Source organism: Mesoplodon densirostris, chromosome 16 (genome assembly GCF_025265405.1).
Source record: "Mesoplodon densirostris isolate mMesDen1 chromosome 16, mMesDen1 primary haplotype, whole genome shotgun sequence".
NCBI lineage: Eukaryota > Metazoa > Chordata > Mammalia > Artiodactyla > Ziphiidae > Mesoplodon > Mesoplodon densirostris.
This window is the reverse complement of record NC_082676.1, coordinates 16,346,647-16,368,783: the sequence shown is the minus strand read 5'-3', so window position 1 is coordinate 16,368,783 and position 22,137 is coordinate 16,346,647. Positions and strand designations below refer to the sequence as shown.

General features: G+C 46.6%; 1 protein-coding gene across 3 annotated transcripts in view; it reads left to right on the top strand.

The window, feature by feature from the left end:
• The first annotated feature begins 3,107 nt into the window (after positions 1 to 3,107).
• Positions 3,108 to 22,137, top strand: part of TTPAL (alpha tocopherol transfer protein like) — a 28,524-nt gene continuing 9,494 nt past the window's right edge. Inside the window, exons 1-5 of one of the 3 annotated variants that reach the window (XM_060079499.1) lie at positions 3,108 to 3,206; positions 8,477 to 8,936; positions 11,983 to 12,074; positions 13,322 to 13,432; positions 15,576 to 20,288. In XM_060079499.1, coding sequence (XP_059935482.1) covers positions 8,492 to 8,936; positions 11,983 to 12,074; positions 13,322 to 13,432; positions 15,576 to 15,854 — 927 coding nt within the window. In that variant the 5' untranslated portion in view covers positions 3,108 to 3,206; positions 8,477 to 8,491 and the 3' untranslated portion in view covers positions 15,855 to 20,288. Of the gene's footprint in view, positions 3,207 to 8,476; positions 8,937 to 11,982; positions 12,177 to 13,321; positions 13,433 to 15,575; positions 20,289 to 22,137 lie in introns of those variants that run through there. The other 2 variants (XM_060079498.1, XM_060079500.1) reach the window with 2 other exon arrangements.

Sequence of the window (22,137 nt, the reverse complement as noted above, 5' to 3'; positions counted from 1 at the left end):
TGGCTTTTTTCATTCTATTTTGAGATTCATCCATATTGCTCACATAACAATAGTTTGTTCTTTTTTTATTGCTAAATTATATATATACGTATATATTCTGTGAGATATATATATATATATATATAGTAATACATATATCACAGTTTGTTTATCTCATTCCCCTGTGGATGGACATTTTTTCCCCAGTATTTTGGGCTACTATAAAAGAAGCTGCTAAGAACATTCAGGTACATGTCTTTGAGTACACAAATATTTTCATTACTCTTGGGTAAATACCTAGGAGTATGATTGCTGGGTCATATAAGTGTATGTTTAACTTTTTAAGAAACTGCTGCAAACTATTTTCCAAAGTAGTGCAAGATAGTACAACAAAGTAGTTGTACTATCTTGTATTTCCACCAGCAGTGTATGAGAGTTCTAGTTGCTACAGTTAGTCTTTTCAATTTTAGCCATTCTAGATGCACTAGTTTTTATTTTTAATCTGTGGACCCCATGAACAGTTTCTTAGACTTCCTGAGCCTCTGTTTTCTCATGTATAAAATGGAGATAATCATGTCAGCTTTGAAAGGTAGTGAAGATACAGTGAACTAGGACATATGGAGACCAGGACACAGTAAGTGCTTCATTAAAGGTGGCTATTTTATTATAACTGAACCCCAGCCATCCCATGGTCTGGCGACTTATCCCAGGACACAGCATCCTCAACTAGATGGTAAAGGCTGCCTCCTTTGCATGGGGTCAGTGCTGCTAGCCTGGAGGAATAATAATAGAGACATTGATGGTGCCAGGCACTATGCTTGGTGCTTGTGTATGTTTGATCCTTATAAAGCTGTGTGAGGTGGTGCTTGTTTTTTTCCATTTTACAGATGAGGAAAACTAAGGTGTAGTAACCAGACATTGGCCAAGGTCACACAGCAGTTAAGTGATTGTGCTGGGTTTTGAACCTAGGTCAGTCCAATCTGGGGTCCAGAAGTCTTGCTAATGGAGGACCTGGCTCAGAACTAGTAAGATGGCCCTATCACAAAAGCATGCCCTGGACTTCCCTGGTGGTCCAGTGGTTAAGATTCCATGCTTCCACTTCTGGGGGCACGAGTTGATTCCTGGTTGGGGAACTAAGATCCTGCCTGCCGCAGCGAGGCAAAAAAAGGCATGTCCTGAGGCTCCGGCTGTCTTCAGGCAGGTTCCCTGGAAGTGGAGCCTGAGGCAGGGTTGGGTACTTGTGGTGTATTAAGGAAGGAACCTGTAAGGGAGGGAGGGAAGCGGATAGGGAGGGAAGGGAGCAAGGATGTGGTCTCAGGTGAAGTCTTGTGAGGGGGCTGGTCTTTCGTTCCTGTCCCTCGGTACCAGCTGGTCATTGGTTGTGAGTTACTCTGTGGGTGAGGTGACCACTGACACAGTTCTCAGGAGAAGAAGAAACAGTAGGCCATTAGAAGCCAACAACTGAAGCATCTGGGGGGGGATGGGCATGCTGACCCCATAAAGGACCCAAGAGGTTCCCAGAAGCACTCACACTTCTTGCCTGCCTAACGAACCAAGCTCTAGGGCATTCTGTAACATTCACTTCTCAGGCTTGTTTTGGATAATTCTCCATCTTGCTGCGACCAGTATGTTGAACAAACCTTACCTGTGGCATGATCAAAACACACTTTTATTTTTGCCTTCCAATGTCCCTTTTAAAATGTATTCAGTGGAGAGACTTTTCCCCACCACTAGGTGAAAACCCATCCCCATTACTTTTCTGCTCACTCTCTAGAAACAGACGGTGCTATGGTCACTTTAGGTCACAAACACAATATGAATTTAGCAATCAGAATGTCCAGTCAGGGCTTCCCTGGTGGTGCAGTGGTTGAGAGTCCGCCTGCCGATGCAGGGGACACGGGTTCGTGCCCCGGTCCGGGAAGATCCCACATGCCGCGGAGCGGCTGGGCCCGTGAGCCATGGCCGCTGAACCTGCGCATCCGGAGCTTGTGCTCCGCAACGGGAGAGGCCACAACAGTGAGAGGCCCACTACCGCAAAAAAAAAAAAAGTTGCATACTTAAAAAGAAATTATTGTTTGTATGAAATTCAAATTTAACTGAGTCTTCTGTACTTTATCCTAGAAGTGACAGAGGCAGAGCTGGAGTGAAACCCAGGATCCTCCACCCCCACCCCCAGCCCATCTAACATGTGGCAGAAACTGCCATGTTCTTCTGGCCCACCTATGTCAGTTCCCATCTCCCTGCAACTCCTCTTGCCCCAAGGGTAGGGAAAGGAACAGATTGTTTAGGGTCATCTCCTGGATACTCCTTTGGGCTGTTGAGTCCTCCTGAACCACACAATTTCTCTCTAGAAATGGTTTGGTGTCTTTACCAAGACATTAGTATTACTCTGCTTGAAAGAGGGGCCTCAAGATCGTCTCAAAGTCGTAGCTGCACAAAATATATGGGCGGGGCGGGGCAGGGGTTGTGCTGGGGATTTTAATGGACTGGAGGCGGGCGCTAGTAAAGCCTTTTTCAAACTACCACTTTCTGAAAAGGACTTCATGAACCTCAAAGCAGGAAACAATTATTGAATCAATATTCCAGAGCAAGAATCATGTTACAGATGAGGAAACTGAGGCCCAAGGAGGAATGGGGACTTGCTCAAAGTCACTTAGCTAAAGACAGACAGACAGACGTCCATTGAATTGGAATCTTACCCTTTGGAGCAGCCAGTCCTGGGGGCAGCTCTGGTGGGGAGAATCCTGGAATGCTAATCCCAACGTCTAGGTTTGAAACTCTATACTTCATTGATTGCGTTTCCCTTTCATTAAATAGTAGGATTCCATTTGAGGATTTAATGAGATGATGGATGTAAAACACCAGGTACATAGTTAATATGTTCTCGGAAAACGGCAGTTTCTTCCTTTCCTTCTCTGGGCCTCAGCTTCCTCATCTTTACCAGCTCAACCTGGTCGTGCTCCCTATGCCTCCCAGCCACCCTCTTCCCAGGCTCAGGTCCCACCGCCCCATCCTGGCCGCCAGGTGGGGACCGAAGGCCGTCACTTCGAGGAGATGTCGCACATGCGCACTCGCGGGCGGTGCCCCGCCTTCCCACGCTCTGCGTACGTCACTTCCGGCGCGAGCGGCCGGGCCGGCCGGGTGGGGAGTGCGGGTCGGTTCTGTGCGCGCTGCGAGACGAGGCTCCCGCCGCCGATTGACCCGCGCTCCGCCCCGTAGCCGGGCCGGTGAGTGCCCGCGAGCCGGTGTGCCCCGGGGGTCAGAGAGAGGGACCCTTGAGAGGGAGGGACGACCGGAAGTGGGGCATCCGAGTAAAGAGAGACCCCAGGAAATGGGGACACCTGGGGAAGGGGTGGCAGCCGGAAGTGGGGGCCTCGGAAGGCTGTCGACAGGACGTGGGGTCTCTGGGGCTTCAGGAATGGTGATTCCTGACCTCTTCTTGGGGTAGGAGGGGAAGGAAGGTGATGCTCGAAAAATGATAGGCTCCGGGGGTGAGGGAAGATTCCCGGCTTGACCCTAACAAATGGTGTTTGCACCCATCTGTATGCCCACCCATCAATTCATTTACCAGACTGTGACTGGGTCCTGCTCTGTGCTTGATACTGCCAAGGCCCTGGAGATTAAACAGGAAGCTCTAGGTGCAGCGTAGAGCCCAGTGTGGGGCTAGATACATCCTTGTTCTGCCTCACTTAGGTGTGTACCCTTGGGCCCTTAACCTCACATCATCCGCTGGTATTTACAGAGTACCATCATGGGCCAGGCACTGGGGATAGCAGGGAACGCGGCAGGCAAGTTGTCTGCCCCCATGGAATTTACATTCTAGTGGGCAGTTTCCCCCTTTGTAAAATAGGAACAGTATTAGTGCTCTCACCAAATACTGTGAAGATTAAACAAGAGATGGATGTAAAGTGCTTATCACAGTACTTGATACATGGTAAAATGCTCAAGTACATATTATCTCTTTTCATCATTCCACTATGAGTTAAATTTCATAAGGCAAAGAATTATATTGTTCGTTGTTGTGTGCCCAGCACCTGTAAGCACAGTGCCTGCCACAGGTGATCAGTAATTCTTTGATAAATGAATGGATGGGTAAAACTGGCTTGGAGGAGTTTCAGGTAAACACACAAGACACTGGCCTGCATTTTCTGAAAGAGAAGTAGAAACCCAGTGCTGTGGAAAACGGGAGAGAGTCACCCTGGGGGAGTCAAGGAGGGCTTCATAGAGGAGGTGACATTGAAGCTGGGCCTGGAAGGTGATGAGTTGTCTGGTTGAGAACAAATGAGGCAAGGAAATTCCAGGCAGAGGTAACAGAAATGCATGAGGTGTTCCAAGAATGGTGGATCATTAGTTTGCTTTGGCTGACATTTAATGTGCATTGAGAGGGGGAAAGGTGGGAGACAGGCTGGAGAGGGACTTGGAGGCTAGGCCTGTAGTCCGTGGATGCTACAGTCTGTCTTCTGGCTAATTACTCGATTGAGATTACAGACATCTGTTGGTGACTGCCAGGAAAACAGAGCCCAGGGTGGGTCCTGTGAACCATGATTGTTGATCTATTCCTCACTCAGCATACCTCCGCCAAGCAGATTAAACCCATTCAACAAATATTTATGGAGCACAGACTATGTGTCTGACACCCTGTTAAGTGCTGGGTGGGTTTAAGGTGATGAACAAGACAGATGTGGATGTTGTGCACAAATTGCCTACAGTTGCAACAGTGCTATGCAGAAGAGCTCCTGCAGGGGTGAGGGGAGCTCCTAACCTGGCCCGGAGTCAGAGAAGGCTTCCCGCTTTAAGCACCATCATCCCTCACCTGGATTATTGCAGTAGCCTCTAAATGGTCTCTTTGCCTCTGTTCTCATCCTCTTACAGTCCATTCTCAAGATAGCCCAGTGATCTTTTTGAAATCTAAATCCGATCATGTCAGTCTACTCAAAACCCTCCTTGGCTCCCACTGAAGTCAGAGTAACCATGCTCTTACTGGCCTACAAAGCCCAGTACCAACTGGGTCCCCAGTTCCTCTCTAAATTCATCTGCCAATATTCTCCACCTTGCGCATTTGGCTCTTGCCATACTGGCCTCCTCCCTGTTCCTTGAAAAAGCCAGCCATGGTCCTGCCTCAGGCTTTGCACTTTTTCTTCCCCCAGAATGGCTTGCTCCCTCACCTTCATCTTCTCACACACGTCACTTGGGTGAGGACTTCCCTGATCACCCTACTTAAAATTGCAAGTCCTATCCCCAGGTACATGCAACCCCCTTGCCTCTTTTGTTTCTCTCCATAGCATTTATTATCTTCTAGTAGTTGCCCCCAGTGCCTGGATGAGGGCCTGGTACCTACCAAGTGCTCAATATTTGTTGAATAAATGAAGTAGCATCTAATGGGGACCAAAGGGTGAATTGATATTGGTCATGAGCATGCTAGTCAGAGGAAACAGGATGTGCAGAGGATAAGAAAAACACCTCTGGGAGGAACTGAAAGAAGCTGGGTGAGGCTGGAGGTTAGAACACAAGGAACAGAGTGTGCAGACCTAAGATTTAGAGGGGGTGACCTGGTCACTGTGGCTGCCGTGGCCTGGGGGGAGACCTGCTATGTGCAGAGACCCCAAGATGGTTCCTGCCTTCCTTGTTGAGTTCCGTGTGGGAGACCAGTGACAGCGCATGGACAAGAGCTTGGGCTTTGGAACTGGGCAGCCCTGCTGCAACCTTATTCCTGAAATATCTAAGGCAGCTGTGTTATTTTGTTTTGTTTGTTTTGTTTTTCCCTTTAATAGGCGTGTTAGTTCAGATCTTCCAAGAAGCAGACACTAGGATGAGATTAGACATGCAAGAAATTTAATGGCAGCAACACATAAAAGGGAGGGGAACTGGAGAAATCAGAGAGAGCTTCCGATAGCGATTTGAGGCCAGTCCCTGTGCAGGAGGTTTGGGCAGGAAGTCTTGGACTGCACTGTGGTTCCACAAAAGATTCGGCCAGGCTGATAGGGAGTACTTGAGATAAAGTTGCCTGTTCAAGGAGTCCTACATTTCACTCAGTCATTGGCCAGGGACAATCTGTGGAAAGTGTGCATCCACTGGATGGTGGATCCGGAGGGACAGCAACTGGGGACACCCATCAGTTATGCTCCACCCCGACAGGAGATCTGATCAGTTTCACAGCCGCCATGCTAAGTCACTTGTGGATATGGTAAAAAATTTAACAGTACAGTAAAGAGTCTCTCTCTCCTTAAATGTCCAGTGTCTAGTTCTGTTCCCTAGAGGGAACCATGGTTAACAGTTTTCTTGTACTTCTTCCAGAAATTTTAGGTGCATTCACAAGTATATATGCATATATTTTAAAAATGTAAATGCAAGTGTTTTTTTTTTAATTGGGGTATAGTTGCTTTACAATGTTGTGTTAGTTTCTGCTGTACAGTGAAGTGAATCAGCTATATGTATACATATATCCCCTCTTTTTTTGATTTCCTTCCCATTTAGGTCACCACAGAGCATTGAGTAGAGTTCCCTGTGCTATACAGCAAGTTGTCATTAGTTATCTGTTTTATGCATATTAGTATATATATGTCAATCCCAATATTCCAATTCATCCCACCCCCCCTTTCCCCCCTTGGTGTCCATATGTTTGTTCTCTATGTCTGTGTCGCTACTTCTGCCTTGCAAACAGGTTCATCTGTGCCATTTTTCTAGATTCCACATATATGCATTAAGAAACGATATTTGATTTTCTCTTTCTGACTTCTTTCTGTATGACAGTCTCTAGGTCCATCCACGTCTCTACAAACGACCCTTTTTATGGCTGAGTAATATTCCATTGTATATATGTACCACATCTCCTTTATCCATTCATTTGTCGATGGGCATTTAGGTTGCTTCCATGACATGGCTATTGTAAGTAATGCTGCAATGAACATTGGGGTGCATGTGTCTTTTTGAATTATGGTTTTCTCAGGGTATGTACCCAACAGTGGGATTGCTGGGTCATATGGTAATTCTATTTTTAGGTGTTTTAAGGAACCTCCATACTGTTCTCCATAGTGGCTGTATCAATTTACATTCCCACCAACAGTGCAAGAGGGTTCCCTTTTCTCCATACCCTCTCCAGCATTTATTGTTTTTTGTAGATTTTTTGATGATGGCCATTCTGACTGGTATGAGGTGATACTTCATTGTAGTTTTGATTTGCATTTCTCTAATAATTAGTGATGTTGAGCATCTTCTCATGTGCCTCTTCGCCATCTGTGTGTCATCTTTGGAGAAATGTCTATTTCTGCCCATTTTTTGATTGGGTTGTTTGTTCTTTTGATATTGAGCTGCATGAGCTGTTTGTATATTTTGGAGATTAATCCCTTGTCCATTGCTTCATTTGCAAATAGTTTCTCCCATTTTGAGGGTTGTCTTTTCCTCTTGTTTATGGTTTCTTTTAAATGCAGGTCTTTTTTTCACACTTTTCTGCAACTGCTTTCTTTTTCCTTAACGTGTCAATTCATAAAGATCTGCCTAATTCCTTTTCACGACTGAATAGTATTCCACTTGTATGGTAATATTGTTTAACCAGTCTCCAACTGGGTGATGTAGGTAGTATTTCCAGTCTTTTGCCATTATAATCAATACTTGTAACAATCATCCTGGTGTGCATATTTTGCACACACATACAAGTACGTGTCCTAGAAATGGAATGCTGGGCCAAAGGGTATGTGTTGTTTTTTGTGTTTTTTTTAACTGAAGTATAGTTGATTTACAATGTTTCAGGTTTACAGCAAAGTGATTCAGTTATACATATATATCTATTCTTTTTCAGATTCTTTTCCATTAACAGAGTATTATAAGATACTGAATATAGTTCCCTGTGTAGGTCCTTGTTGTTTATCTATATTATAAACAGTAGCGTGTATCTGTTAATCCCAAATTCCTAATTTATCCCTCCCCCTCTTCCCCCTTTGGTAACCATAAGTTTGTTTTCTGTCTGTGAGTCTATTTCTGTTTTGTAAATAAGTTCATCTGTATCACTTTTTTAGATTCCACATACAAGTGCTATCTTATGATACTTGTAAGGGTATGTGGTTTGAAATCTTTATAGATATCGACAAACTACCCTAAAGAGGCTATGTCAATTTATTCTCCCACCAACAGCAAGCATATCAGAGTGCCTGTTTTGCATTTTTGCTAATCTGAATTTCAAAGGTGTTTTAGTTTGCATATTTTTAATTACAAGTAAGGTTGAACACCTGTTCATACCTCTGTGCGCAAGGCCAGTGTGTTTGATGAGGGGTGTGTGCATCCTGCTCTAGCTGCCTGGGTGCCTCTGCAGAGATTCTTCCTTCATGCCGTCTGGGTTTGGGCTTGGGCACGTGGTTCAGATACTCCTCCAGTCGAGAACCACTGCTCTGAGGTTCTTGGCTTGACAAAAAACGTCTCTGCCCCCCTCCCTCGTGCTGCTCTCTGATTTGGAATGAGCGGTGCTGGGCTTTCTCCACATCATGCAGGGCTTCTGTTTTTGCAGGGATCCTGGGAGCTAATGTCAGAAGAAAGTGACTCTCTGAGAACCAGCCCTTCCGCGGCCTCACTTTCGGAAAGTGAGCTGCCGCCGCCCCCCGCACCCACTGGCTATGTGTGCTCGCTGACCGAGGACCTGGTGGCCAAGGCCAGGGAGGAACTGCAGGAGAAGCCAGAATGGAGGCTCCGCGATGTCCAGGCCCTCCGGGACATGGTGCACAAGGAGTACCCGAACCTGAGCACCTCCCTCGAGGACGCCTTCCTTCTGCGCTTCCTCCGAGCCCGCAAGTTTGACTACGACCGGGCCCTCCAGCTCCTGATCAACTACCACAGCTGCCGGAGAAGCTGGCCTGAAGTCTTCAACAACCTGCGGCCCTCGGCCTTGAAAGAGGTCCTGGCTTCCGGATTCCTCACTGTACTGCCCCACACCGACCCCAGGGGCTGCCACATCCTCTGCCTCCGTCCAGGTACCACCCTCACCGTCTCTGGTGGCGGGGCGTGGGTACAGCTTGGGATGCGTCTGCTCAGCACCCTCTCTCTCTTTCTTATTCCCTTTTGTCCCCTCCTTGCCTTAGTCAGGGCTCTTGTATATATAGATAGATAGATACACACGTATATATATTTATTTGGTTGCGCCAGGTCTTAGTTGCAGTGCAGGCTCCTTAGTTGTGGCATGCAAACTCTTATTTGCGTCATGCATGTGGGATCTAGTTCCCTGACCAGGGATCGAACCCAGGCCCCCTGCATCGGGAGCATGGAGTCTTATCCACTGAGCCACCAGGGCAGTCCCAGTCAAGGCTCTTTTGATCGCAAGAGAACAAAACCCTGCTCTACTGGCTTAAGACAAAAGGGAGGATTTAGTCTAAGGAGATGGAAGCACAGCACCGGAGATCTGAAGGAACACGGCCCAGGAGCCAAGACCCAGAATCCAGTTCATTCCCCCATCAGGAACTAAGCCCGCCATTCTCCCTGTCTCTGCTTCTGACTGTCTGTCAGTCTGTGTGTCTCTCTGGGCCACATCTCTGCTGCCCTTTGCACATCTTCTTCACACTTCTGTCCGTGGACTGGCTTCTGCTCCCTTGGCACACTCCTCATCTCCCAGGTTTACCTGGCCACCCAACTAAGTTCTTTCAATGCAAATTCCAGATTTCTAGGGCTGGGAATCTGGTGGGCTGAGAAAGCGACCCTGGTCATCGTGTACAAGCGGGGCTGCAAGGACAACCCCTCCCCCAGCTCCCACCCTTTCACTCCTTAGTGAGCATGTGAGATACAGATATCAGTGAAAGGGCCTGGGCCGGGCAGATGCCTGGAAAGGTATCTGCCTACCACGTGCCTCCTCTGTCCTCTCTCCCCTCCCTCTGCTTTGTTAAGCCCTTGGAAGTATTCACTTTAGATTCACTTTCAGATCTCAGCACTGCATGATGGTAATCGGGACACCTGACATTTCTCTGGCACAGTAGTTTTCAATGGAGGCACCTCCCCCTGCCCAAAAGCATTTAGAAATGTGTGGGAACATTTTTTTGGTTGACACGACGACCGAGGGGTCCTGGAACTCAGGCCTTCTGATTCTTCCTCCTCTTCTCTTCCCTGACACCAAATGCATTGTGAACTCTGGAGAGTTGTCCACTCCGCCCCCAACCTCAACATTTTCCATCAGAGCAGAACTGAAAAAAAAAAAAAAAGTGAAAGTAAGATTGCTGTGTTCTGCTTCCCAAGCACGCGGGGAACATGAGAACCTGCTGACTGCCCTTTCTGCTCATGCATACAAATGCCTCTTGAAACTGATGCGGAGTGGAAGTGGCAGGGCACCTCCCTCTGCCTGCAGGCCCCACGTTACCATTTCCTTTAGTCCTTTACCAAACCCTCTCGGTAGACTAAACCACATTCTCTTGAGCCTTTACTGTGTACCAGGCACAGTGTTAACTGCTTTACCTGCCGTTTTAGGTGCTTTCCAAAATGAGGGGCGTTCATTGTAAAATAAGCAATGCAGTGGAGATGTCAGGGCACCAAGAAACCTAGAAACCAGTCAACGAGAGTTTCTGCTCCTCCTCTGTGCTCACCTCCTATGAATATACGAAAACAGTCAGATATTACCACACTGGTTTCACCCCTTTGCTTGTGTGGTTTGAACTCTTTACTCTTGTTATGGCTTTTTTTCCCCACATGACTGCAGCAGATCTGGATCCTTCCCCACTGACTCAACATTTTAGCAGGAGGCAGATACAGATTTTATTCTAAACTAGGTATTGGCTTTGCCTTTTTATAAGCTCTTTTGAGACATATGTGATTGAAAAGGATGATAGCCAGTTATGTAGAGGCAGGTTCAATTGGCAGCAACATCAGACAACAAGCTGGCATAATTTTTGGACAAAGGTTTTTTCATAGGAATTTTGCACATATCACAAATCCCATTGGTGGCAATCCTGTGGAGTTTTTTTCTTCTTTCAATATTTATTTATTTGGTTGCACTGGGTCTTAGTTGTGGCATGTGAACTCTTAGTTGCGGCATGCATGTGGGATCTAGTTCCCTGACAAAGGATCGAACCTGGGCCCCCTGCACTGGGAGCGCAGAGTCTTAACCACTGCGCCACCAGGGAAGTCCCCCTGTGGAGTTTCACCTTTGTAAGAAAGAGACACCGAGATGTTAGTGGGATTTTCTTGAGAATAGTGGTTAACACTCAATAGTGGTCATTTTCATCTTTTCCCCAAAGAGAGAAAGACTCCTCGATCATATGGAGAACATTAAAGGAGCATCCAGCCTGGAAAGGGGGATTTGCTCAGACTACCGCATTGGAAGGCCATCTCCACCTCTGCTGTCCTCAGTCTGGGCTTCATTCTCAGACCAGCTCTTGCCTCATGGGGTCCCTGAGTCTCAGGCTCCCAGTCTCACCACTACAAGAAAGAAGAGAGATCTTCTCTTTCCAAAGGGCCAAGGTCCCAGAACTGAGTCCCCATGGTTCTGTTTGACCTGGCTTGGATCACATGCTTGTGGCCAGGAGGTTATAATACCTGTATTGGCCAAGCCCACCTCAGGACCCAGGAGTGAAATCCGTTTACCCAAACTGTATGGCTAGCATGGGAAGGGGTAGTTCCCCAGGGAAAACCAGGGTGGTCTCATGAGGATAAGGGGACTTGTGATGGCAGAAAGTGCAGATGTCCATGAAGCCAGTATTGTTATCCTATTCTATGTATGGGATAATATGTAGGCCCATGGTGAGAAGGTAACTTGCCCAAGGTCACACAACTAGTAAGATTCAAACCCCCACATGTGTCTGACTTCAGAACTCACTATTTCATCTTCACCACTTAATTGCATTTCCATTTCAGAATGTGCTGCTATGTTTGGAGTTAAGAAACATCAGCTACAACTTAGGGATCTAAGTAGCCATGCCAGTAGAATTCTGTCTTTTCCATTTTTAAACAATAGTTTTAGGAAGGAGATAAATCATAGCCTGTCTGATTACTTGTTTGTGTTCATTTCTGTAACATATTGTCCATCTCTTATGACCTTAGACAGATGGATCCCGAGCAACTATCCAATTACCGAAAACATCCGAGCCATATACCTGACATTAGAAAAACTCATTCAGTCTGAAGAAACCCAGGTGAATGGAATTGTAATTCTTGCAGACTACAAAGGAGTGAGCTTATCAAAGGCATCTCATTTTGGCCCTTTTATAGCCAAAAAGGTGATTGGCATCCTTCAGGTATGGCCCCTGTGTGTCGTGTGCCTGTCCTGTGGCTGTTTGGTTTCCCCAGGGCCCTGTCCACTTACCTCTAATTCCACCTGAGACACAAACCCCACCTCCTCTCCACAGTCAGAACAATAGAAAAGCATTATGGGAAGAAATGTAGAAGTCCAATTCACCACTCATTCTCATCAGGGTCTCCAGTAGTTTCTGGGCAAGATCAGTTTTAGGGCAAGAGTCCAGAAAACAGATAAATGCTTTCTGCTTTTTTTTTTTTTGGTACAGAAGGCAGAGAAATTCTCAACAAACGAAACTGAGAAGGTTTCTGCTGAAGTGATGGAACCTCTCCTCCTTTCTGTGGGACCTGGGCATTGGGAGCCCTGTTGGGCTGTTTTGGTCAGATGCTTTCACACCTCATGTTCTGTGTTTCAGAACTCAAGTCTCTGGGAACCATAAAGTTCCTTACACACCAGTAGTGCATGAAATGGTTTGCACATGCAAAGCACTTTTTTTTAAATTGAAGTATAGTTGATTTACAATATTATGTTAGTTTAAGGTGTACAGCATAATGATTCAGTAGTTTTATAGATTATACTCCATTAAAAGTTATTACAAAATAATGGCTGTAATTCTCTGTGCTGTGCAGTATATCCTCGTTGCTGCAAAGCACACTTACAGTCTTTATAACCCATTCAGTCCTTCAAGGAATCCTCTGAGATAGACAAGGCAAGAATTATCTTTCCTTGTTGAAAGGAAACCGAGACCTTCAGGATGTAGCCTGGCCCGCGCCTCCCAGCTCTGGCAGGTTGGAGCTTTGTTCTGACCCGGCCCGTGGGGTGCCGTCTCCCATGAGCTCTGCAACACCACAATTCTCCTCAGTGGTGTGTTTGAGCCACTACTGCACACCAGGCTGATTATTTAAGCATTTAAATGTCACCTCTGGTCATTATCAGAAATGTGAATCCTGGCTTTGAGACAATACTTCGGCTTTCCTTAGCTTCCACTCTTCTTTGCAGATTCAGGTGTAAGGATAATGCATTTGGATCAGTGGTTTTCTAGTCCTGTATGATGATCTGGGGGACAAAAAAAAGTTCCCAGGCTGTGGTAATGGACAGTTTCCAGATGCTCCACAGGTTCTAACACCCCCTTCCCTTCCCCCACAGGATGGTTTCCCCATTCGGATAAAAGCAGTCCATGTAGTGAACGAACCTCGAATATTTAAAGGCATTTTTGCCATCATAAAACCGTTTCTGAAGGAGAAAATAGCAAACAGAGTAAGTGATGATCCTATCGACTTAAGATACTTCAATTGTTTTTTTAATGCTGCCTTTTTTGTGACATCTATAAATTTATTGTGATGACAGTAAACTTAGCATATTATTCTGCCCTGGGACTACTAATTTGGAAAGTGCAAGGTTACAGATAAAATAAATGAACACTCCTTTCTGTGAGGGGGAGATGAAATTAATGAGAATATAATATTTGCCAGTGGAGAGAGCAGAACCAGGATTGTTATCATGGGAACGTCCCTGCTCTGTGGTCATTTAGACTTTTTAATATCCTGGCCTGGGCATTGTGAACCAACATTGTGTTTTATGTGTAAGAGGACATGGCAAAGGGTAGTTACTGGGCAGGTAGTTAAAAGAGTCATGGCAATTTCTTTCTTTTTTTAAAAAATAAATTCATTTATTTATTTTTGGCTGCGTTGGGTCTTCGTTGCTGTGCGCGGGCTCCTCATTGTGGTGGCTTCTCTTGTTGCGGAGCACGGGCTTCAGTAGTTGTGGCATGCGGGCTCAGTAGTTGTGGCACACAGGCTTAGTTGCTCCACGCCATGTGGGATCTTCCCGGACCAGGGCTCGAACCCATGTCCCCTGCATTGGCAGGCGGATTCTTAACCACTGCACCACCAGGGAAGCCCGGCAATTTCTTACTACAACTCCTTGGGCTTTAAAAATGCTATTTAAGCCTTTCCGCTTACCTAATTTGTGGTCTTGCTTGTAGTGTGTGGAGTAATTCAAGGTTTATGAGATCTGTGAGTTTTTAGTTTAATTCTTATTTAAGAAAGGATAGATGTCACTTTCAAAGACAGTCTTCCTCTCTGACCCTGAAGAGCCACTTCTCTTTTAACTTTTCCCAGGATCACAATTGAAATGTGGTGGGTGGTGTTTTTCTCCTTCTTTCCTAGGCCTGGGAACGTGGTTCTGGTCACTCAAATATTCTTGAATTTTGTTCTCTTTTTCAAAGAGGAAACATAGAGAGAATCTCAAGTGTGTAAGCGAGGGAACTTAAAATCCAGATCCAGATTCTCAGGCCCTTTCCCTGAAGATTTTAACTCATCAGTTCGGGGGTGGAGCCCAGGAATCTATGCTTTTAAAATCTCCTTAGGTGATTCTGATACATGGTTAGGTTTGAGAACCTCTGATTTAGTGGCCTCCCTACCTGGGTTTGAACCCATGTTGGTTCCTGGAGCTCCCGTTTGGAACCTGCTTTTACCGAAGCAGCCTTTGGAAGAGGTCTTTTACATCTGTGAAATGACCTTACTGGTGGCCCACAATATTGTTCACTTGGTCCTTTGTGTGTTCGTTCATTCACTCAAAAATAGGTTTTGATCAACTACTCTGTGCAAGTATGTTCTCGAGGAACAAAACAGACCAAAATCTCTGCCCCCAAAATCCCTCTCATTCTAGAAAGAGACACAGACAATGGATTACATATGCTATCTAGGATAAGGATGTGCTAAGTGCTATGGAGAAAAATAAAGCAGAGAACGGAGACAGCGGGTGCTGGAAGCGGGGAAGGGGTTGTAGTATTCAATGGGGTAGTTGGAAGTGGTGTCACTGAGAAGCTGGCGTTTGAGCAAAGACTTGAAAGCAAATGAGGGAGTGAACCTTACAGTGATCTGGGGGACCCTGAGATGGGAGTGGCCTGGGGGAGCAGCAGGGGCAGGTGGTAGGAGTGGGAGGCAGAGGGGTAACAGGGCCCAGGTCGTGTGGGCCATTGTAGGGAGTCCGGCTTTTAGTCTGCGTGACGTGGGAGCATGGGAAGCTTGTACATATTAGAGGAGTGACTTGATCCGACGCATGTTGAAAAGCGCTTAGATTGTGGTGGGACAAGGGTGTGAACACAGAGACGAGTGAGGAAGCTGTTGTAGGAATCCAGGTAAGAAGGGATGGTGGCCTGGTACCATTACGGTGGCAGGGAAGGGCTAGAATTCCGGATGCATTTCCTTATACTCCTTACCAGCCAACAGGATATGGGGTATAAGGAAAAGAGGATTAAGGATCCTCAAGCTTTTCGAGGAACTGGGTAGACTTGGCATCAACTGTTCCTTTATTCATTCAACAGACATTTGTTTGAGCACCTCCTGAGTTACTGATTAACCTAAGGACGTGTGTACTTCCCTTTCATCCTCTGTAGTTTTTCCTTCATGGGTCTGACCTGAACTCTCTCCATTCAAACCTTCCAAGAAACATTCTCCCCAGGGAGTACGGGGGCACGGCCGGAGTGCTGGACATCACCGCCTGGAACGCGGCACTGCTGGCCTCGGAGGAGGACTTCGTGAGGGAGTTCTGCCAACCTGGCCCTCCCTGCGACAGCATCCTGGGCCAGGCCTTGCCGCCCGAGGGGCTGAGCTCAGAGGCGCCGTGTGATGACTCCATGCGGGCTGTGAAATCACAGCTGTACTCCTGCTACTAGCCAGTCCCCTGGGAATGTCACCATCTTTAAAACCTTTTTTTCTTTCTTTGGAGAGGTCCAAGGAGAATTTGAGGTGCCATGGATTGTCTTGCTCCTTGTAACGGAACTGCAGCGTGGAGGAAAAGCCTGTAGGGCTCAGAGGTATGCCGCGGGGTGAGGCTTTGGTTACTTGAATGACTCCTGTGGAAGACATGGAGAAAACTCCCCCAGCGATTCCAAACGTTTGGAATCCCAGTGTGCAGCCCTTCATCTGAAGCCGTATCCGGTTTTGACACAGCTCAAAGCAAGAAAAATCAGGACCAAAGTCACTTTGATCCCACATTCTAAGAGAAAACAACCTGATTGGCCAGTCAGCACACACCTATGAAACAGTTTGACGGAGGCTGCAAAGTGGCCACACGTGAGACAATGGGAGTTTGTGTTCTTCACATGAACCCTAACTGCAGACCTCTGTGCTCATCAAGAAACTTCAAGTGTTAGTCCATCACTGGGTGTGGAAAGCACCTTCACTGAATCATGCAAGCACCCAGACAGAAGCAGCACCTCCTGATCAAATTCGGGAGCCAGGGACCTCACGTACCTCTGGGATTCGTGGGTTGAATCTTGCAATAGAAACTTAAAGTTTTCCCAAACCCATAAAGCCTTAGGCCTGGTTCTCAATGGAATCATACATGATCCTAGATGTACGTGATTTTACTCAACCTAAAAGACTGGATGCCAGGCCTGTGTAGCTAAAAGAATTCTGGGGGCTTCCCTGGTGGCGCAGTCGTTAAGAATCCGCCTGCCAATGCAGGGGACACGGGTTCAAGCCCTGGTCCGGGAAGATCCCACATGCCGCGGAGCAACTAAGCCCATGCGCCACAGGTACTGAGCCTGCGCTCAAGACCCTGCGAGCCACAACTGCTGAGCCCGCGTGCCACAACTACTGAAGCACACATGCCTAGAGCCTGTGCTCTGCAACAAGAGAAGCCACCACAATGAGAAACCCATGCACCGCAATGAAGAGTAGCCCCTGCTCGCCACAACTAGAGAAAGCCCGCGTGTGGCAACAAAGACCCAACGCAGCAAAAAATAAATAAATAAATTTATTAAAAAATAAAATAAAAGAATTCTGGCCTAATAATTAAGAGACCTGGGCCTCAGCTTTCTCATCTGTAAAATGAGGCTGAATGAAGTGATCCTGAGGGCCCTTTTGGCTACTACCGAGGTTCTGGGATTTGGTTTAGTGATTGATTGAACGTTAGACGTTGGTTTTCTGCCTAGAAGGAGGACTCTCTAGATACCAGTGGTTGGATCCTGTTTTTCGTAGTACGCCTGGGCCTTTCCAAGAGGGATGCGTCATTTTTTGGCTCTGCCTTTAAAGAAACAATGGACTGAGCAATCCCCATTTTCTTTTCATGGTGAGGGTTAAACTTGAAAAGGATGGCCTTTGTGAGGGCAGGTGAGATGCCCAGAATCTTGGATGAATTCCTTCCATTCCTGAGACTCGGGGGTGTATTTTAAACCTGGCAATGGTGAATGGTTAACGTCCTTGGAATTCTTAGATTTTGGCTTCTGGAAATGAACGCAAGGGCAAGTTATTCTGGGACCTCCACCCTCACCCCTGCCACCCCAGCCCACTTGAGTTTCTCTCTCTCATGTTTGGCCAGACTGAATGTTAGTTCTGCATTTCAGCACTTTAGACCCTTTCTGTCAAGAATTTAGCCTTAGCCCACGCATCAAATTAAGTGGTTCATCTGATGGCTTTTGACCTATTTCCCTTCATATCCCTTCATATTCATTCCATGCAAATGGTGGTGTTAAAAAGTGACAAGTGGGACTTCCCCTTCCCCGGCGGTCCAGTGGTTAAGACTCTGCGCTTCCAGTGCAGGGGGCGCTGGTTTGATCCCTAGTTGGGGACCTAAGATCCCATATGCTGCGTGGTGTGACCAAAAAAAAAAAGTGACAAGTACCACGCGTTGTGTGTGTACCTTCTCCGTGCATTTGTTAGAGCAGCAGGCAACGTGGATGGCTCAGTTAGGATTAGAACAGTCTTCTGAAATTCAGAGGCCAGTCAGGTGTTCATAAGCTGTTCATCTCTGTAGCACTTTTAAAAATGTTTGGAGAAGTTGGTGGTGGAAATGACTTACCTCATTAGTGCCAGTTCTAGGGAGAATTCTTTTCACCATAGATTCTAACCCTGGATGTTCTAGGGACCTGGCTGAGCAGGAAATGTCAAAATGCATACCCCTGGCTGCCTCTAGTCCCATGTGACAATGATAGTGTGACCAGCATTGCTGGAAAGGTCTAAATAGGACAAGTGGGATGGCTGTAGTAGAGGGTTCAGAACTCAACTGCCTGGATGGGAGAGTTGGTTAGAGGCTTTCTTAGGTCCCAAAGAGGACAGAGTGATTAAAAAACAAAACAAAAAGGTTAGACATGAATCGTTCAAGTTTCCAAGGTTTAAACTGTGCATTGCATTGCTGGCCAATTGCCTTTGTCTACATGTCTTAACATAGGGGTGACCAAGCTCACCTAGAGAAATTTCTCAAAGACCAGGAAGGATGTTGCCCTTTTCCCAGGCCTTCCCAGTTGGATCAGGGAGCTGTTTCATTCAGCTTCTGAAAGGAGTCAGAGCCAAGGGTTATCTACCTTCTGGAGCTGCTGTGTTTTATGTAGGCTCCAGAGAGATCAAATGGTTTTGGCACCTCAGGAGGTTTGAACCAAGCTGTGAAACAAGGACCTCCCTGGGTGGAGAACAGGGCGGTCTCTGGTCTCCGCCAGGCATCTGTGTGAAGTTGCCCCAGGCAGGGCAGGGGAATGACCACAGGAGCACACTGGGAGCTTCACTCAGCAGTGAGGGCACAGTGATGGAGCAAGGAGTTGAACACCTGGAGAACTGCGAGTGTTTTCCTTCAGGGAAAAGTTCTGGTCCATTTCACAAACACCTGAAAATGAACTTTTCCCACAATTCCAGGCAGCATGGCGTAGGTAAGGGAAAGGAATAGTAAACCAGTAGACCCGAGTTCCAGCTTTACTTTGCCACGTGGCCTCAGATAAGCCACCAAACATCCCTGAATCATCATACGATAAAGGGGGTCTACACTCGGAGCTCTGAACCCTCTGTTCCTGGCATAAGAGGCTTTGTTCTTTTTTTCCCTGCATCTGGGTGATTCTTTAGGAAATTTAGGTCTGAATGAACTGACACCTAAAGCTTCCAAATGAATCTGTAAGCTTGAGAAAGGTGGGGGGCGGGGGCGGGCGGGGTGTGTTCTTCCTCTCTTCTACACAGAATTCTGGAAAATTGTACGTCTTCCTGGAATCCTGTTCTACCTTCACGGCCAGAGACTGGAAGAAATGTACAGAAATAGCCATAAGTGCAACCCTGGCTTCCCCTCTTGAGTTTCTTATTTGCTCTTGGCAAAGGTGGCTTCAGCTCCCTAGTACTTCATCCCGCTTTCACAAGGAGCCGCCTGTCCTTAGAGGTTTACAAACACCTCAGTTCGCAAGATAGTACATTTTTGCCAGAAATAGAGTCAGGGTAATAAGAGAGATTTTCCCGGAATTCCTATGAGATATTGAGCCTTTCAGAATTTTTCCTGGGTGGGCAGCTGCTTTAAATGCCATCTGATTCTCAGATCAGTCATGGGATTGCTTTTTCATTTGGGTAGCACCGCATTTTAAGGTGTTCCTTTGAAACCTCTTCTTTCATTTAGGAAGTAAAATGTTTGCTAAGGTAATGATGTAAGTATGGCTGTCCCATGGCATGAGGTGTGGAGATAGCAAACAGAAATATATCAACTGTTCAGGAAAGATGTCAGTTCTGGTCATCCTTTTCGGTTTTGGGATCTGTGAATTTTGTTAATCTCAAGCAAATTCCCTTCTGCTCTCCTGACTCAGAAATGCTTTGCTTGAAATACAAGTATTAAACAACATCAGAGTCAAATATTCTTCCTTTATAGAGCTTGCTCCATGGGAAGGCCCAGGGTGATTTGTGGATGGAGATGCTAGTAACCTTTTATCCTCTTTGCCAATTAGCTGCTTTTCCTTTCATTTCACAGGGCGCCATGTTTAGTCGGGCAGTTAAGTAGCTGCCATTGGGATTCTTGTGGATATGCCTCGGCCTCTTGGTATATCAGGTGGGAACCTGTTACAAGTGAGAAATACTTGAAAATTCTCTGGGGCCAAGAGCCTCTGACACCACTCTGAAGGGGTGAGAGGTGGACTAATTTTGTGACCAGATTGGGGCACCATTTCGGCCACTGGTCACATTCCTCGCTTCAAACTGAAATTCAGTTTGGCTTCAAGTATAGGGACACATGGTGGTGGATACATCTACTTCAGTGTTTGTTTTGATCAAAAGTTTATTTTTCTAGTGCATTTTCTAAGTCAAAATGGTGAAAACGTAATTTCAGTATGCATGACTGGGTCTTAAATAAAAATCTCTGTAAGGTTGAGTGTGTGTGGAGTTCTTTTGTGACAATGGCAGTTTGGGTAAAGGTTCTGAGGGTTTATTATTCACGGTACACAGTGGCCTGGGCAGAGCCTCTTTCCTGGGGAGGCCGGCAGGGGCGCTGTGGCAGCATGTGCATTCTCTAGACCGTGGGCTGGCTGCCTCTGAAGATCATGTGCAGTGAGAAGACACCAGTATGAAGAAAGGAGGTGGAGCTAGATGCCCACAGTGATAGATATGCAAACTTTTCGTTTCACAAGGCCCAGGTATGCTTCCCAGACTGGCCTTGAACCCTGACAGCTAACGATTCCCAAGTGTGGGCTGTGTTAAGCGCTTCACATACAAAATCTCATTTAATCTCCAAGCACCCTTAATGAAATAGTATTATTGCCCCTGTGGGGAAAGTGAGGCACAGAAAAGTTAAGCTAGCTTGCCCAAGGACACACAGCTAGTTAAGGAGCGTTGGGATTCAAGGTCAGGCAGTCTGACTGCAGCTCACAATTTCCTCCCGATGGCGGGAGCCAGGCTGTGCAGTTAGTTAGCCCACAGACAGACCACAGAAAGAAGGGAGGTATTTTATAGTGAGAAAGTGTCAGTGTAAAAACTGGCTTGTTTTCTGGCTTCTTAGAAAATATAAAGCAGAAGTTCTTAACCTCTGAGACCCAAGTTGTAACCGAACATTTTATTCTGGAAGCACCTGTAAGTAAACCCAGATTCCTTGAGGGGTGACTAGGCTGTGGCTTCATCATCTCTGGTCCCATGCTGCTTAGCTGTTTCTCTAAGCTAATGGCTTCTCTGCCCCCTATTCATCTCCCCAGAGGAGACAAGCTAGGTCCCCACCTGTGTTGGGTCTGGTGTGTTGATGATGGGTCAGTTGAGAGATACTCAGGATATCCATACACTTACTGTTGGCTTTTGATGAAGCAACAGTAAGTACTTATACTGCAACATACCAGCTCTTCAGGTCAGCGTTCTCTAAGGAACTTAGTCTGTTTCTCACATCTGGAAAAATGGAGCTAATGGCTCCAATCCTTTTTACCTCACAACAGTGTTAAAAGGATCAATTTAGGTACTTTACAAGCCACAGGAGTGGTTTTCCATGTTATGAGTCAGCACTTCTGGTTTCTCTTGTAAAATACCTTAGTTTTCCCAGCACCCACTCCTCACAGTACTGGTTCAGCACTTCTGTATAATCAGTGGCCCCAGATGTTTCATGTTATTGCATTTAAAGCTGGTGAGTAATAAAATCCTTTAGGGCACTACTTTTCTGGAAAAAAATTTTTTTTAACCAAATGTTCACTCTCTAATCTGATAAGGTGCCAGTACCTTGGGATACAGTGACCCAGTAAGATAGCAGTTATTGCCTTCAGGGAGCTACTCACTTTCCTTCATTAGTGATGCGTTTAGAGAGCCAGCTGGCTCCCCTACATGTCTCTAGGCAGTCTCTAGTTTATCTTGTCTTCTACATCCTTATGGGCCAAGGGAAATTGGGGTCTAATTGGAAAAAATCAAGCCCTGGGTTTGTTTCTCTGCTTTGCCCCTTACTAAGTACCTGTGGGCAAGACACTAACTTCTCTAGACCTTGGTTTGATCTATAAAAGGGGGAGAACCGGGCTTCCCTGGTGGCGCAGTGGTTGGGAGTCCACCTGCCGATGCAGGGGACGCGGGTTTGTGCCCCGGTCTGGGAGGATCCCACATGCCGCGGAGCGGCTAGGCCTGTGAGCCGTGGCCGCTGAGCCTGCGCGTCCAGAGCCTGTGCTCCACAACGGGAGAGGCCACAGCAGTGAGAGGCCCGCGTACTGCAAAAAGAAAAGAAAAAGGGGGAGAACCATCACCACCTTACAGGGCTGT